Source organism: Eulemur rufifrons, chromosome 6, assembly GCF_041146395.1.
Source record: "Eulemur rufifrons isolate Redbay chromosome 6, OSU_ERuf_1, whole genome shotgun sequence".
Lineage (NCBI taxonomy): Eukaryota > Metazoa > Chordata > Mammalia > Primates > Lemuridae > Eulemur > Eulemur rufifrons.
In genome coordinates, this window is record NC_090988.1 from 14,366,838 (window position 1) to 14,381,399 (window position 14,562).

Here is a 14,562-nt window from a genome sequence, read left to right on the forward strand (position 1 = left end):
CATATCTATGGATCATGTACAGCATAGTGCTTTGACGCTCATACACACTGTGTAATGGTTAAATCTAGCTAATGAACAAATGCATGACCTCACCTAGTTATTTTTGTGGTAAGAATACTTAATATCCACTCTCTTTGCACTTTTTAGGCATAGGATAAATGAGCAAGTGTTATTTGCTTCTCGAGAGGCAGGGGGCATACAGATCTATCCACAGGAAAGGCAGCACAGCCAGCAAGCTGGGCCCGGGGCAGGGCTCCTCGCAGCAAGGCCCACCCACCCCTGGAGTCCAGGACCTGACTATCCACGGTGCCCTCGCGGTGGAGGGGAGGGACACAGGGCCAGCTGCCTGTCTACATAGCCAATTCCCTTCTCCTTGCTTTTCATCTCAAGGAGAAAACCTGCTCTGTCACCCTGGAGTTAGGTAAGAGAGGGAAGTTTGCCCCTAACTGCCACTCCGCTCTGAGATCATTAGGCAGGGCTGATATTTAACCAGTATGTACCAGTAATGACTATTGCGGTTGTTAAAAACTGCCCTGTACCAGCTGGGAAACAGCCACTGCCCTGAAACGTGTGAATGGCTCCTCCTAAAGCCCAAGCAGCCTGGACCCTGCCCCAGGTTCTGCCCCCAACTCTGCAGCTAAATGGTTAATGCCTGGCCCAGCAGGGGTCCTCTAGGACCCAGCCCCCTCCAGACAGGATCTGCTCTGAGTGGTCAGTGCCCAAGCCACATCAGAGGCTAAGCATTTTGAATGCAGCCCCTGCTAAGAGACCTGGGCAGCCTGAGAAGCCAGCACAGCGGGGGCGGGGCGGGGACCACCAGGCAGGACGACAATGTAGACAGATCTTGCTGGCTTGTTCCTTTCTGGATGCATAGAAAGCAGCAGCGACTCTTACCCTCAGAAAGCTTTTGCAACTAGCAAGTTTTTCTTAGTTTTTCTACGAAGGGTATTTACCTAGAAGAAGCCATCTGGCCTGGAAATGAGCTAGGTAACACAGGAGTCGGGAAAAAGCAATCAATTACAACTCTCCCTAATCAGCAGGAAAGCCTAGCAGCAGGCTGCTCCATTCCTGCCCTCCTCCCCCCCCCCACCTCCCTGGGGGCCCAGGGTCAGTGCTTCCTCCAAATCAAACTGCCTAAGGGGAGAACCAAAGCCCCCCATGCCAGCCAGCTGGGAAAACAAAGCAGGAGACAGGGTGATGGCCTTGGTTTTCTTTTTGTAGGTGGAGAGGGGGGCCACCAACATATGTGTGCACACACATGAACACACCCTTACACATGCACACTGATGATGTCTCAGAAGACATGGAACAGACTGCAGTGTTAATCCCAGTGTACCTGGAAAATATTTTTTCCACCTGTGAGTCAGGCGATTTATTAGTTGGCTGATTTTCTGTGGTTTAACCTGCCATTGTTTGTCTAGAAATCCTGCCTGACCAGTACTTGGCCTGCCTGATTATGCACAGACCCACCCTGAGAACATATTCCCTCACAAACCGCCAGGAAACAGAAAAACAGTCGCTGGCCACCCGTCCCGCTGCAAAGATCACAAGGAGCGCCATCTCCCAGTAACCCCCTTAGTGCAGCTATCTCCCCAGAACACAACCCCATGAGGTCAGCACGGGGCCCAGCTGCCTCCTCACCCGCTTGTTGTCTGCAGGACTGTGGTAGAACTGGGCAATCACGGCTTCACTGTTGTTTCCCACGCCAAAGTTTAGTTTCTCTGAAATCTTCTTGAATGATTTTCCATAGTCGTAAGACACATACACCTGGAATGCAGAAGAGGAGAGGAAAAAGAAAAGAGCTGGTGAGAAATTAGGCAGGAAAACCTCTTACCCTGCCTCTACTTTCAAACACCCCACCCTGGGTCCTGAACAGGGTTTCCATTAGGTTCCCGATATCATAAAACCACACATGTTACCAGATAACCTACAAAGGAGAAGCAGGGCACCTCTGCCTGTCCCCAGCTGTGTGGGGCAGAAAGCATGGGTGCGCTGCAGTCACTGCCGCTGGAATACACTGGCCTCTTTTCTGAGGCCAAGCCAGGTCCCTGGAGCAGGAGACAAATGACAGAAACAATAATAACCTCATCACCGCAGCTAAGTGTTTAACAAATTACATTCAGAGGCAGAGAGAATGTGGCTGTCCAAGGGGAAAGGGGTTGAGAATTTCCTTTGCCATCTGCCGAACTGTCCCCAAAATGTAATCTAATTCTTCCTCCCTCTGCTAGGAGGTTCTGTTCTCACAGCATTCCATACTGGAAAAAGGAAAAACCTCTTGGGTCTTCACCCAGTAGCCCAAGAGATGGAAAAGGAAGAGAGCTAAGTGACTGAGTATGCAGAGGGTAAAATACTGGTACCAGAATCCCTTCTCCAGCACCGGTGTTGTATGACTCTGTGGTACGGGAGCCACTAACAGCGGCAGCATCCACGCATTTGCCAAGAGTATCTGCTTCTCTACTACGCTGTCCTGATCTCTGGCTATGCAGTAACCAGTGACAAAATGTACGGATATCTGGCATTCACTGAGTGCTCACTCTGTGCAGAGATGGCACTATCCTCTTCAGATGCATGAGCTCAGCTAACTTCCACAACAGCCCTCCGTGGCAAGGGCAATTATTAAAATCGTTTTACAGACAAGACAACAGCGGCTTAGGAGATGAGTCACCTGCCTGGGTAACCAAGAAAGTAAGTAGCAGAGTGGGATTCTGACCCAGGCTGCCTGCCTCCAAAGCGAGCAAGCTCAAAGCCATTATCACAGGCAACAAATGCCAGAATGAAAGTTGTCGGATATTTTGTACGTAGATGTTACTACCTGTGAGATATGAAATATAATTAATCAGTGAGTTAAAAACAAGCCTGATGGATGAACATAACAACTTACGTTTTTAAGGGACTTATGTGAAAGGGAATTGGGGTAAGCATTAAAGAAAAATGGCAGGTGAATCTCAAGAAGAACAGAAACTACTAGACTAACCCCAGGAAGTGTGTTATCATCCTCGCCCTCCTGAGTCAACAGCAGACATGCTTTGAGGATTTTACACGAGCCAGGCACTGCGCTAGGCATCAGACGTACACAGACTAACAAATGAAAGACATGGACTTTAGACACAATGGGCATGTCACATGTAAATGTTTGCAAACAATGCCCCGTATAAACACGAGCATGGACAAAGGGAACCCAGAGCACACGGGTCCTTAATACTTACCAGATGTCAAGGTTAGAAGACGGTAAGGCAGAGCCTCTCCCTTTATCTGGGTCGCAGTAGAAGAAACTATTAGCGCACACAACGTGTGTTCCTAACTACCAAATGCACAGTACGGGGCTGTCACAAAAGCAGCTGCAGAATTTCTGCAGGTCGAGGGTTCACTCTGTGGGCAGAGTGAACAATCTGAGTGGGCAAAAAGACGAAGCATAACCTTCTCGCTTCCATTCTGCCGGCCAAGAATGGACACCAGCGTCTTGGTTAGGTTCAGAAGTCACACGTAGCAAATTAATGGCTTCCCAAAAAGGGCGCTAAGGCCCTTTGCAGCTCCAACATCCCATAATTTGATAAGCCACTATGATCTACTTCTCCAGGGACACAAAGTGATGGTTTACATGAGGGTCACATTTTTCAGTATGTGACACTCCTCTGTGTGCATCGCCTCTCTTCATCTTTAGAAACCCTCTGAGTTAGTCTCACCTTTGCCTCCCTCAGTGTACCTGGCACATGGCAGGTATTCAACAAGGATTTCAGGAATGCGTATCATTATAAACCAAAGAATAAATGCTTGTGTTAAATTAATTAATTAAAAGGAGTGAATTGAATGAATCAGCGAGTGACTAAGAGAATAATTATTTCCATTTATGAAGTAAAAGACTAAGATTTAGAGAAGTAAATGACTAGCCCCAGGTCATCCTATTAAACTAGTAAGTGACAAAACTATGACAGTTTCTTCCAATTCCAAATTCAGTTGTCTTTCTACTCCCCCAAGTTACCTTCTAGGAGAATGTTCTCTTCTCCATATTTACATTTCTTTGTTAAAAGAAAGGCCGTCCACCAAATCCACAGGCCAAGCACTAGAAGGGATGCCGGCTAGCAGGGAGAAAAGACTGACTTCACCAGAGTAGAGCCTTTCCCAGATTCTCAGCCACAACTCTGACATTGGGCACTTGGAGGTAAAACCACCTTCACTACCAAAAATCTCCTCCTTAATTCTCACCTGCAAACAAAACCCATCGCTTTGGGTGTTATACTTAATAGAAGTTAAAAGTAAGTATGCAAGGGCCCATCCTATGCCTGAAGGCCATCAGAAACTGCTCGTCAACCTTCCTTCCTTTCTCCAGGTTGAAACACTCCAGCGCAATATTTTTATCGTATCCCCATAATTTTCCTTTCTATTTGATTAACGCAGACTCTAAGCTCCACAGGGCAAAGACCATGCTCAGGGTTGGCGTACGGTTATCCGCTTTCCTCCACACTGAACGGCCCAGAAAAGGCCTCTGCCGGCGTGCAGTTAACATCAAGCAGGCCGATGGCTTTGTGGTCTCCACAAGGCACCCCCATGTGTGCATTCGGGTTCAGGCTGTCTTTTCCTTAAGGCAGCACTACGCTGCGGACACACTGTCCACTACAATCCCAGGTGAATTTGGGGAAACACCTGGACTCATTCATCTTGTGCTTCTACAGTTCGTTTCTCATCCAGACACGGCTTTCTGCACTAATTAGTCCTCTCTGACCTCAATGTGACATTATTTCCTAAACAACAAAATACAACAGGGGAGGAGTTAACCAAACCGCTCAAAGTTGCTAGTTAGATCCTTTCTTACCTATAAAGATGTTCCTTCAAAGTGAATGGTTTTACTTTCTCTCCCTTGTACTTCAAAACCATGTAATAATAGAAGCGGAGGAAGAGGGCTAAAAGGTACAGAAAACATCCCCACATCTGGCACTGTCCCGAGTACTTTACAGCAGTGCTTCTCAAACTTCGATACGCCGACAGATCCCCCAGCAAGACACTGGCCAAATGCGGGTTCCAATTGAAGAAGTCTGGGGCAGGACCTCAGAGTATGTATTTCTAACCAGCTCCCAGAAAATATCCCCGGGGCTCATCCACAGACCAAACTTTGAGTAGCACGACTTTACAAGTACAATCTCAACCGATAGATGAGAAAACCAAGAAAAAGTAAATAACTTGGCCCAAGGTCAGATTGCTAATGAATGAAGGGCAGGGCCAGGATTCTAACCCAGGCATTCTGATTTCAGAGCCTGTGCTCAGCCAGAGACCAGCCTTCCACGGGTTAGCAAATACTGACCCTGTTCCCTGGTCGAGCCCCAGGGGCACCAATAACGTCACACCACTGTGGGGACACAGGCAGGGAGTCCTGTCACTCATGATATCGTCACTGGTTGATTCCAACCTTCTGGTGGACACTATGTCTGGATAGCTCTTCAGGCCAGTTACGTTGTACCTGAGTTCTTTATAAACCCAAGCACTTTGTAAAATATATCACGAGAGAGCAGAAACAAAGAGTTAGGAGGGGCCGAGCTAAACAACATCTATTGTTTCCTTTCAGGGACTTATCACAGAAAAATACCAGCCCTGCAAGAGCCGGTCTCTTCATGGCATCACACTGCCTACAAGTTCATCGGGTGATGACAATTCTTTTTCCTTTTTCCTATTTAAAAGTGAACCTTTCTGGATTCCAGCTTCCAGATCCACCCCTTTTTGTACACTGAGTATGCATGACCTTGTCCGTTCTCCGACACTCACAGAGCTCCTTATTTATTTAGGTTCTTTCCCTTCTGGACTGCTGACAGGGCCTTAGCAGTCTATGCTCTCGGTCCTCTTTAGAGAAAATGTGGACTGTTGTTACTCCAGCACCACCAACTCCTGCCTCTGAGTCATAATTTATTTTTGCATTAATTTTTCACATCGGAACATCTCAGTTTCATCTGCCCATCCTTTAATGCAGTTTGTATACAGATGGAGGACATTTCTGCCAGCCCAGTTTATTCACTCTGGGCATTAAGTTTTTCCATTCCATTTAATCTTATCTACTATTTCATTCCAGAATACTTCGTCACTTCAAAAGTTCAATGGGCTCTTAATAAGACACACCTAAATATGCAGACAGAGCGGAGCTCGGTGTGGACAGACTGGGAATACTCAGGGTGACCGACCGTCCTGGTTTACCCAGGACTAAAGGGGGTGGGGGGGGGGTCCCAGGATTTAGAGCTTTCAGCACGAAAACCCAGACCAGTTGGTCATCCTGGTCACACCACATCCTCACACACCAAGCAAATGACTGGGTCTTAGTTCTCATTAGCCCCGACTCTCCCACCGACATGCTGAGTGACCTCATGCAAGTCCCTTTACACTTCTAGGCTCCTGTTTGTCCGGCAAAACTATAAAACAATGGCGAAGGTCTTTCACCTGCCTCACAAAAAATATCTGGGCAAAGAATTTTTTAAATGGATAAAAACTCTAAGGAGGATTTCTCAACACAGTACAGCATCGAGTTGTCTCCTGTGCCCAACAGAGATACCTGTGCGCAGTGACCTGTCTGAGCCCACACACAGGTGCATACGGAGTGTCTCGCAGAGCCAACAGGCATTTGTACGTGGCTGTCTGTGGCCACAGCTAAAGCCTGCAAAACCTAACCGCATTTATAAATGGGCCAAAGTCATTGGCCCAAACAAGTCTAGCCCTGTTCCAGAGCACTACACTCAGACTGGCCGTCAGCAGCAGTGGTTTCCCATAGGCCACGGCTCAGAGCCCACCCTGGGCAAGGCCTGTGCATCACTGTAGCCAGCCCTTCTTCTACCCTCCCTGTCTGTGGCTGCCTCAATTCAGCTCACTGGAAAACAGCCCCCAGGGCTCCCTCCAATCACCTACCTGAGAACACACCCAACCACAGAGTGGATACACAGAGAGGGACCTCAGGGAGACCAAATCTGCGCTCAAGAACTCCAAGTGCATCCCTAAGGCTGATGTGAAAGTGCTGGCCAAGTCCTCAGGAGGTGTCCTCTGGCCAGAACACAGGGTGACCGATGCTCTAGAGCGTGTTGTTCCATCCACAGCCTCACCCTGTCATGGTGTCAGGCCCCGATCCACGGCAGGGGCTGTCCCACAAGGGGGGGCTCTGGAGGAGCACAGGCTGCAGATTTGGGACCCGAGGGCCAGCACCGCCTTGCAAATGTTTTACTTGGCCCACTTGGTGTCTGTAAAAACTACACACTGGCTGCCAACTTGTAAGACTCAGCAGTTTTCACATAAAAATCCCGACCTCTGGGCTTCTCTTGAAAAATCAGAAGATCTGGCAACGCTGGACCCTGGATCCTGCATGGCAACAAGAGCCTAGAACTGATTAGCAACAGCCCCTGTAGAAGTATTTCTTCCCCAATTCACCAAAGTCCCCTCCCCTTCCTCACTCCTCTCCAACCAACATGAGACCAAGTATCAGTCACCATGTTCAAATTAAGATACAGATGAATGTTTCTTGAACATGCATCTCTATCAAAAGTGGGGAAATGACATATAGTCCAAGAGGGCCACAGATGTCAAGAAAAACGGGAGAGACCACTTCTCTTTGCAGAGGTAGAAGATGGTACACTTGGAGTTAGCTTCACTCCTGTCCTTTACCTGCCTGGCCTCATGGACCTTTGAGTTTGTAACACTTGGTCTCCCGTCTTCAAAGCACCTAACCTATTAAACATCGTAAACAGCCCATCAGTTTCAACAGCTCACCCAGCTGGAACAGGCTAGGAGAAATCAGCACATGGGAAAGACCAATTCGATTCCAGCTGGCTCCTCGGCAAGCAGGCAGCTCTGCCCAGGAACGCACTTCTGGCATTTTCTTGAGCAGGTACAACAATCTGCCCCATCACTGCACAAAGGTAATCACACCTTGCCTGGACCTGCCTGCAACACGACTACACCACCCTGTGTTCAGCAAACAAGGGGTATGTGATCTTCTAGGTTTTCTTCCCTGTCGTATAATTCATCCCATTCATTCTCCAATTACCCACTATTTTCTCTGGCATGATAATCCCAGCACAGCAGAAAAGGGCATGTTGACGGCACCAAGGCGTGCCCAGAGCCCACACGAACACTTACGTCACTGCTCTTGGGCCTCGCCAGCGCCAGGCTGTCTCGGGCTAAGGCCACGATCACGTTGCTTTTCTCTCCGGCCCAGTGCACCACCATCTGATTGTGGGAATCGTTCAGACTGACCTGAAAGAGATCAACACAGGAATGAGGACCCACGACAAGGGACAGCCACAAACATTCTAAGTCAAGCCTCCTTCCTCCTCTGTCAATCAGAAGGGACTCAGATTCTCACACCTAAAGCTTTGGGGCCAGGGTGGTCTATACCCACATCCCCTATGCATATTCCATCAGACTCAACTTCCCCAAGAAGAAACCTGAGTCCCCTACTATTTCGGATGTCACTGGATTGCAACAATCTTCTCGGGCTCTCACTGGCATGATACTTTTACCAATTCCTTTGCTTATTTTCATCCTTTGTGATATCAATCTCTGGTTGCTCTGATCCCTACTCCATATGTGTGACGTGCACTGGTAAGATTATAAACCAAAATATTGAAACACAACCCTCACTGAAAAAAAAATTAACAGGCCAGTCAAACTTCTGCTCAAACTGGTATTTTCTCTGGCCTGGAGGTACCATTATTTACTTTTAGCCTGTAATGAGGTCTGAGAAAAGAAGGTATCATTGTGACTTTTTTCAAAAATTTTTTGAAGTGCCCCAAATACAAAATTATTCTCCAGAACTCAACAGAAATGATCAGATTATTACTAACAGTAGTTCTCAGACTTTTAGGTTTTGTAAACCAGCAAAATAAAAATAAATGAGGAAAGCCAAGAGAGGATTCCTTGGCAACTTCTATTTTGCCAGGGAAGGACATTAACAAAAACAGGCACTGTGTCAGAGCCCGACTAGCTTTTCTCCAGATCTGTTCCCTCTGCCTCCTAGGGACACCACAGACTCCTGCCCTGGCTGTGAGCGGGGAGGTGTGGCCCTGGGACTGAGTTCCAGCCAGTGGAGAGAAGGTCATCAAAGCCACCACCAGCCCTGGCCCCCACGCTGCCCTGTTTTCCTTCCCATATGCAGGTCACATCCAGAGAGGACTCCAAAGTCCCAGAGGAGGACACAGCTGCAAGACAGTAGGAGCCTGCATCCCTGGGGAAAAAGCCCTGCACTAATCAGGAACTCTCATCTTAAACTTATGATCCGGTGATATCTTTGCACCACTGCACTTTTGGGATCCGTCTGTTATACAGCTGGACCAACTAAGTGATGTGACCACCATCTAGAGTCACCGTCACTTTTAAAAGACATTTTAACAGCTAAAACTGAGGGAGAACATGATCTCAGAATAAAGAACGGTTCTTCTGGTTTATGGAAAACTACATTCCTGTTTTCTTATTTCACCGCTCCCCCACAGACCCCAGTTCATGGACTGGCATTTCAGAACATCTGAGCCTTACATCTCCCCCACTCTGTGTGCAAAGCGAAGTGATGACAACAGTAACAAAAACTCTGAGGGCTGGTGCAACCTTCAGAAGCAGGACAGAGCCCCCAAATCAGGAGAATGTGCCATCCCTCCTGCTGAGCACTGTCTGAGGGAAGCCCGTTCCACCAGCCCCTCAACCTCAGCCGTCTCAGGCACACGCAGAAGGGAACTGAGCTTTGGGACTCCAACCTGCGCAGTCCACCCCAGCCCACCCAACATCGACTCGGGCTGATGACAATCCAAGCCTCCGACGGCCTGCCCTCCAGCTGTCTCTCATCAGGGCTCTGCAGCAGGAAACCCACAGCTCCCCTCTCGCTCCCCCACCTCGCCTCAGGCACGCCCAACTCTCCCCACCCACTCCCCAAGGTGCTCTCAGATGTCACAAGGGAGAAGAGAAACACCAGTGCCACACACTTGGCAGACAGAAAGACAAAGGAACTAATCCTTAACGACTTGGCTTGGGGTTTTAAGCACCTGCACCTAATTTGACGCAGTATCCAAACTCTTTTGAAAAACATTTGAAATGAGACCTTTTTACATTAAAGAGCCTTAGGAAAATATGTCATTCCAAAATGTGCCTTCTCATTCTCAGATAGGTGAGTCCAGGCAGGCACCAAGAGAGAAGTGCAAATAAAAAATAGAAGTAAATAAATTATTTAACCTAAGATGCTACAAAGAGAAAGCAGCTAATGGAATCTCTACTGGTCACTGAAGCATTCCCTTTCCCTCCTCTCTCCTCCCAGCCCAAGCCTCTGGGAAGAACCTGGAAGCATCTGTAGATCAGAAGCCCATCAGCACAGGTGCTCTGGGAATTCCAGCTAACGGTGCTCTCCCCTCCCAAAACATTCTCACCCTGGGAACCAGAGGGAGATAGAGAACCATGCAAATGTTAATACAGTAAAGGATTAGAAACCTAGAAAAACCACCCACTGTTCGTTCACCTGGGGTCTGGGAGGAGAAAGTTCTCCAACATTCAACTTGGGCATCCTCAAAGATGAAATCAAAACGTTCCTTCTGGCAGGTCACAATCAGATAATGCTTTAAGTAGGTTAACAAGCTTTCAGTGATCAATCAGAGTGGAAAAGAGCTCTGAAAACAACTTGCTGGAGACTGTCTACTCAGAAAACGCGAGATCTGCGAGACCCTCTCCCCAATCCCTAGACAGGTGAGGGGTGAGAAGAACACAAAGTACAAGCCTCAAAACATCCAAGAGTTTTTTTTTACAGAAAAACCTCTAGAAGGCAAGCTTGGCGAAACACCTGGGATTTTGTTTGTTTATTTTTTAAAGCCTTTTTTTATTAGATGTCCCTTTTATTCCTAAGAGCAGACTGTAAAAGGGCAGCCCGGTAGAGGGGAAAAACATCCCTGGCTCGAAAGGGCTTGTACCAGGGCCACCAGGCACTCACACCAACAGTTCGGCTCCTTTGCTTGGCGAGATGTCAGGCACATCCTGGTCATGAGAATAACTCCCTGGTGAGTCATGGCTGATCCCCAAGGCAGCCCAGGTACCCATCCCCCCAAAGCAAAAGGCCAAATCAGTCACAGAAATGATGCACCCAGGAGACAGGAGAGCCAGCAGGCAGGCTGGCAGGACGTAGCTTTATTAACAGCAGGACAGGCAGGCATCCTATTCCTCCCCAACTCCACTCTGCCTCCACCCCCAGCCCCAAGGGAAGGAGAGGAAGGAGTCAGGGCAGCCTTCTCCTGCTAGCTCTCCAGGGAATGTGGCCAAGACACCAGCAGCCCAGGGCAGCCCCCAGCAATCAAGAACCTGTAGGTCCTTGCGGCTAGATCCCCTAGTTAATCAGTGGCTTCCGGTTTGTTTGGCTCCTTTTCCATCCCCAGGGATTTCCCTCAGCCTCCTCCTGCCTTCCCCATCCCCAGCCCGCTGGGGCAGCTGCAGGCTTCGAGATCACTGTTATCAGCCTTGCCTACACCGCCCCACACACAGACTGAGAAGACGCTGGCCTGGGAGGGGATGGGAGGGCCGCTTTCCCAGGAACATAACCTTGACGTGCAGTCATTTATAACCACAACCCCAGGGCGTGAACAACCTTCCCTCTCCCATCTCCAGCTCACAGGGCATAGCTGGAGCTTGATAAATGAAACACAATTATTGGAGCTGTTAAGGCAGCAAGGAGGGGGTGAGTGCCTCCCCCAAGAAGGCAAACAGAAAAATCCCGAGCCACAGAAACCTCGGAACACAGAAACTGCATCATAAACAGCACACAGCGGCTGCTAGGCTCACAGGCAGATCGTTCAGACTCAAGATAACCCCCAGACATGCCCTGGTCCTGGGGGTCCCCATGCCTGGCTGACACTCCACACCTGCTAGTTCAGAAGCCCTCTGTCTGGAGTGCAGGAATCAGTATTTTTAAGACACACCCCAGGTGTTTCTCATGCAGCTTATTCGGGGAACAATGAATCTAGTCAATTCACCTGCTTCTTGGCAGGAGGTGAGACTAAATGACAGTGGCTAGGAAGACTCTTTTTAGGGGGAGGTTTCTCTTTGGGGATTGGGGATGATTGTTAAGACTAGAGGACATACTGATATGTGCTACAATGTGGATGAACCTCGAAAACAATATGCTAAGTGAAAGAAGCCAAACACAAAAGGTCACATATTGCATGATTCCATTCATATGAAATATCCAGAAAACAGTAAATCCATAGAGACAGAAAGCAGATTAATGGTTGCCAGGGACTGAGGGGAGAGAAGAGGAGGGACTGACTGCTTAACGCGCAGGGAACTTTATCTTGGAGTGACGGAAATGTTTTCGAACTAGACAGAGCTAGTGGTCACACAACATTGTGCATGTACTAAATCCCACTGAATTGTTCATTTTAAAATGGCTAATTTTGTCATGTGAATTACACCTCAATATTTTTTTGAAAATAAAAGGCCTCTATGACCCGTAAGGAGCACTGTGTCTCTCAGGTACTAATCCAGAACCTAGGAGCTCCCACTCTTAAGAGGCGCTTCTTTCATCTCCTATCGAGCCCTCATGCTACCAAAATACGCAGCTAGAATGAGTCACAGAGGAGCAGGCTGGGGACTGGGTCTCTGGCCAAACCAATCCTTCCAAGCACTGTCAGCAGCATCTGCAGAGCCCCAGCACCCTCGCAAGCCTCCGTGTCCCCGGCTGCAGAAACGGCTGCAGGCACGAGGCTAGCGTCCCCTGCCAGCTCACAACAGCCACCCACACCTCGACACGCCTTGCCGGCTTTATCAAACAGGTCCAAATCACCCACACGTGTTGTCTCTCAGGCCCCCTGCATGCCCTGGCAATCCAGAGAGGTGGCATGATTTGCCGCGGATGATTCAGAGTGAAGGGAACAGTCTGCTGCCACCCAGTTCTCAAGCTCTGGGTTGCTAGAAAGGAGGAAATAGATTGCTTGCATGAAGACACTGATTACTCAGGCGTCCACTTACCAATGAAAGCACTGAGGCCTACTAGGTGTCAAGCACCCTGTAGGCTCTTTAACCATTTCTTACCTGTTCGAGTGCATAGAGAGAGCACTTCTGGGGAAATGAAGGTTGTAAGTCTAAACCGACAATGAGAAGTTTCCAATAAAGCCACCAAAATCTGTATAGTTGCTGAGGCTTACTCAGGAGGATGGGGGGTCCTTCGTGAAATGCGTCATACGTAACCCTCTCCATTCATTCCCTCCGCCATTACCTCTTTCAGAATGGTCAAACCCAAAGATCAGGACGTCCTACACACCCACAGCTTGCAGCCCTCACCACTCCCACACAGCTTCCTCCCAGAACACAGCACGAGGAGAGCAAATGAGGCAGTCTGATTCATTTCTCTGCTTCACTAGCGGCGAAATACAAAGAAGCATTTTTAAAATTCTACAATGAGGCATAAAACAAATATCCTTGTCCTTCAACTGCGAGGACAGAGACAGCCGCTCAATCCCCTGAACTAGATACGACGGGCCTGAGGAAACCAAAGACAGATTCCCGAGGTCCAAGAATAACAAGGTTTTCCCAAACCATCCCTTTGCATGGCCTAAATGCTAGGTATGCAAATGGCCTCTCAGTGTCCCCTTTCAAGACTCTGTTCCCACTATATTTAGTAAGCTTATTATCCTCCTTGGACACTCCCCCTCAGAAGGAGAACTGAGATCTAGTTTATGAGTGCTCCCTGAAGACAGTCCCTGTTCACAGAATCTCAGCCCGCTCGCTTGACTTCTGTGTTTGCTCAAGATGCTTTCCCCACAGAACTCATTAACTACTTTGCTGATAAATTCGGGCTGCCCATTTTACAGATCAGGAAACAAAGAGAGAATGACCTTGGCCTAGAACTTAGCATTTACTACAATTTCATTCACTGGAGCCACGCGCTCTCCATAGATAAAAACCACGAGAGACAGAGAAAGAGGGAGAAAGAGAGAAGGACCTTCTCTTTCCCAAAAGGATGGTAACCATATACTCGCTGACTTACAGTATCAGTTCAGAGAGACTTATTTTCATTTCAGAATTTCAGATTGATTCTTGGCAGGTAGAATCTCTCCACTGTCTACCTCCACGTGCCACTTTGTTATTTAGCAAACATGCTTTGCGGTTCCGGGTGGGGCTCCCTATTAAAAGGAACCTGTGAAAAATCTCCTTGTCATGAGCATTAATACCACCCCTTAATTTATCAGTTGGAAAGTAAGAAAAAGAGGAAAATACCAAAGGAACCTCAGAGAACATCTAAACCAATTGCTACATTTTGCCAACAAGGGTAAGCTCAGAGAAAGATTCGCAAGTGGAGTTCCATACTGCCTGGGGTCCCAGCACAAGGCACACGGTCAGGGCAAGCACAGCAAGCACCCCTCAACAGTGCTCATGGTTGCCAGGCACCCCGAGCCAGGACTCGTACTGACTACATATCGGATGCCACTCTAGGTGTTGGAAAAACAGCAGACTTTCAGGCCCTGCTTCAAGACTGTTAATATGCTGGGGGAAACAAGCATTAAACAACTAATTCCAGGAATGACTATTGGATTACTGTGGTTAAACAGAGGACCTAACCTCAGGTGGGGGAGGGAG

General features: G+C 48.3%; 1 protein-coding gene across 1 annotated transcript in view; it reads right to left on the minus strand.

Moving 5' to 3' along the window:
- SORL1 (sortilin related receptor 1) overlaps positions 1 to 14,562 on the minus strand; it is a 167,204-nt gene that overhangs the window by 143,155 nt on the left and 9,487 nt on the right. Inside the window, exons 2-3 of the mRNA XM_069470765.1 lie at positions 8,101 to 8,217; positions 1,642 to 1,767 (exon numbers count right to left, since the gene is read on the minus strand). Coding sequence (XP_069326866.1) covers positions 1,642 to 1,767; positions 8,101 to 8,217 — 243 coding nt within the window. The remainder of the gene's footprint in view (positions 1 to 1,641; positions 1,768 to 8,100; positions 8,218 to 14,562) is intronic.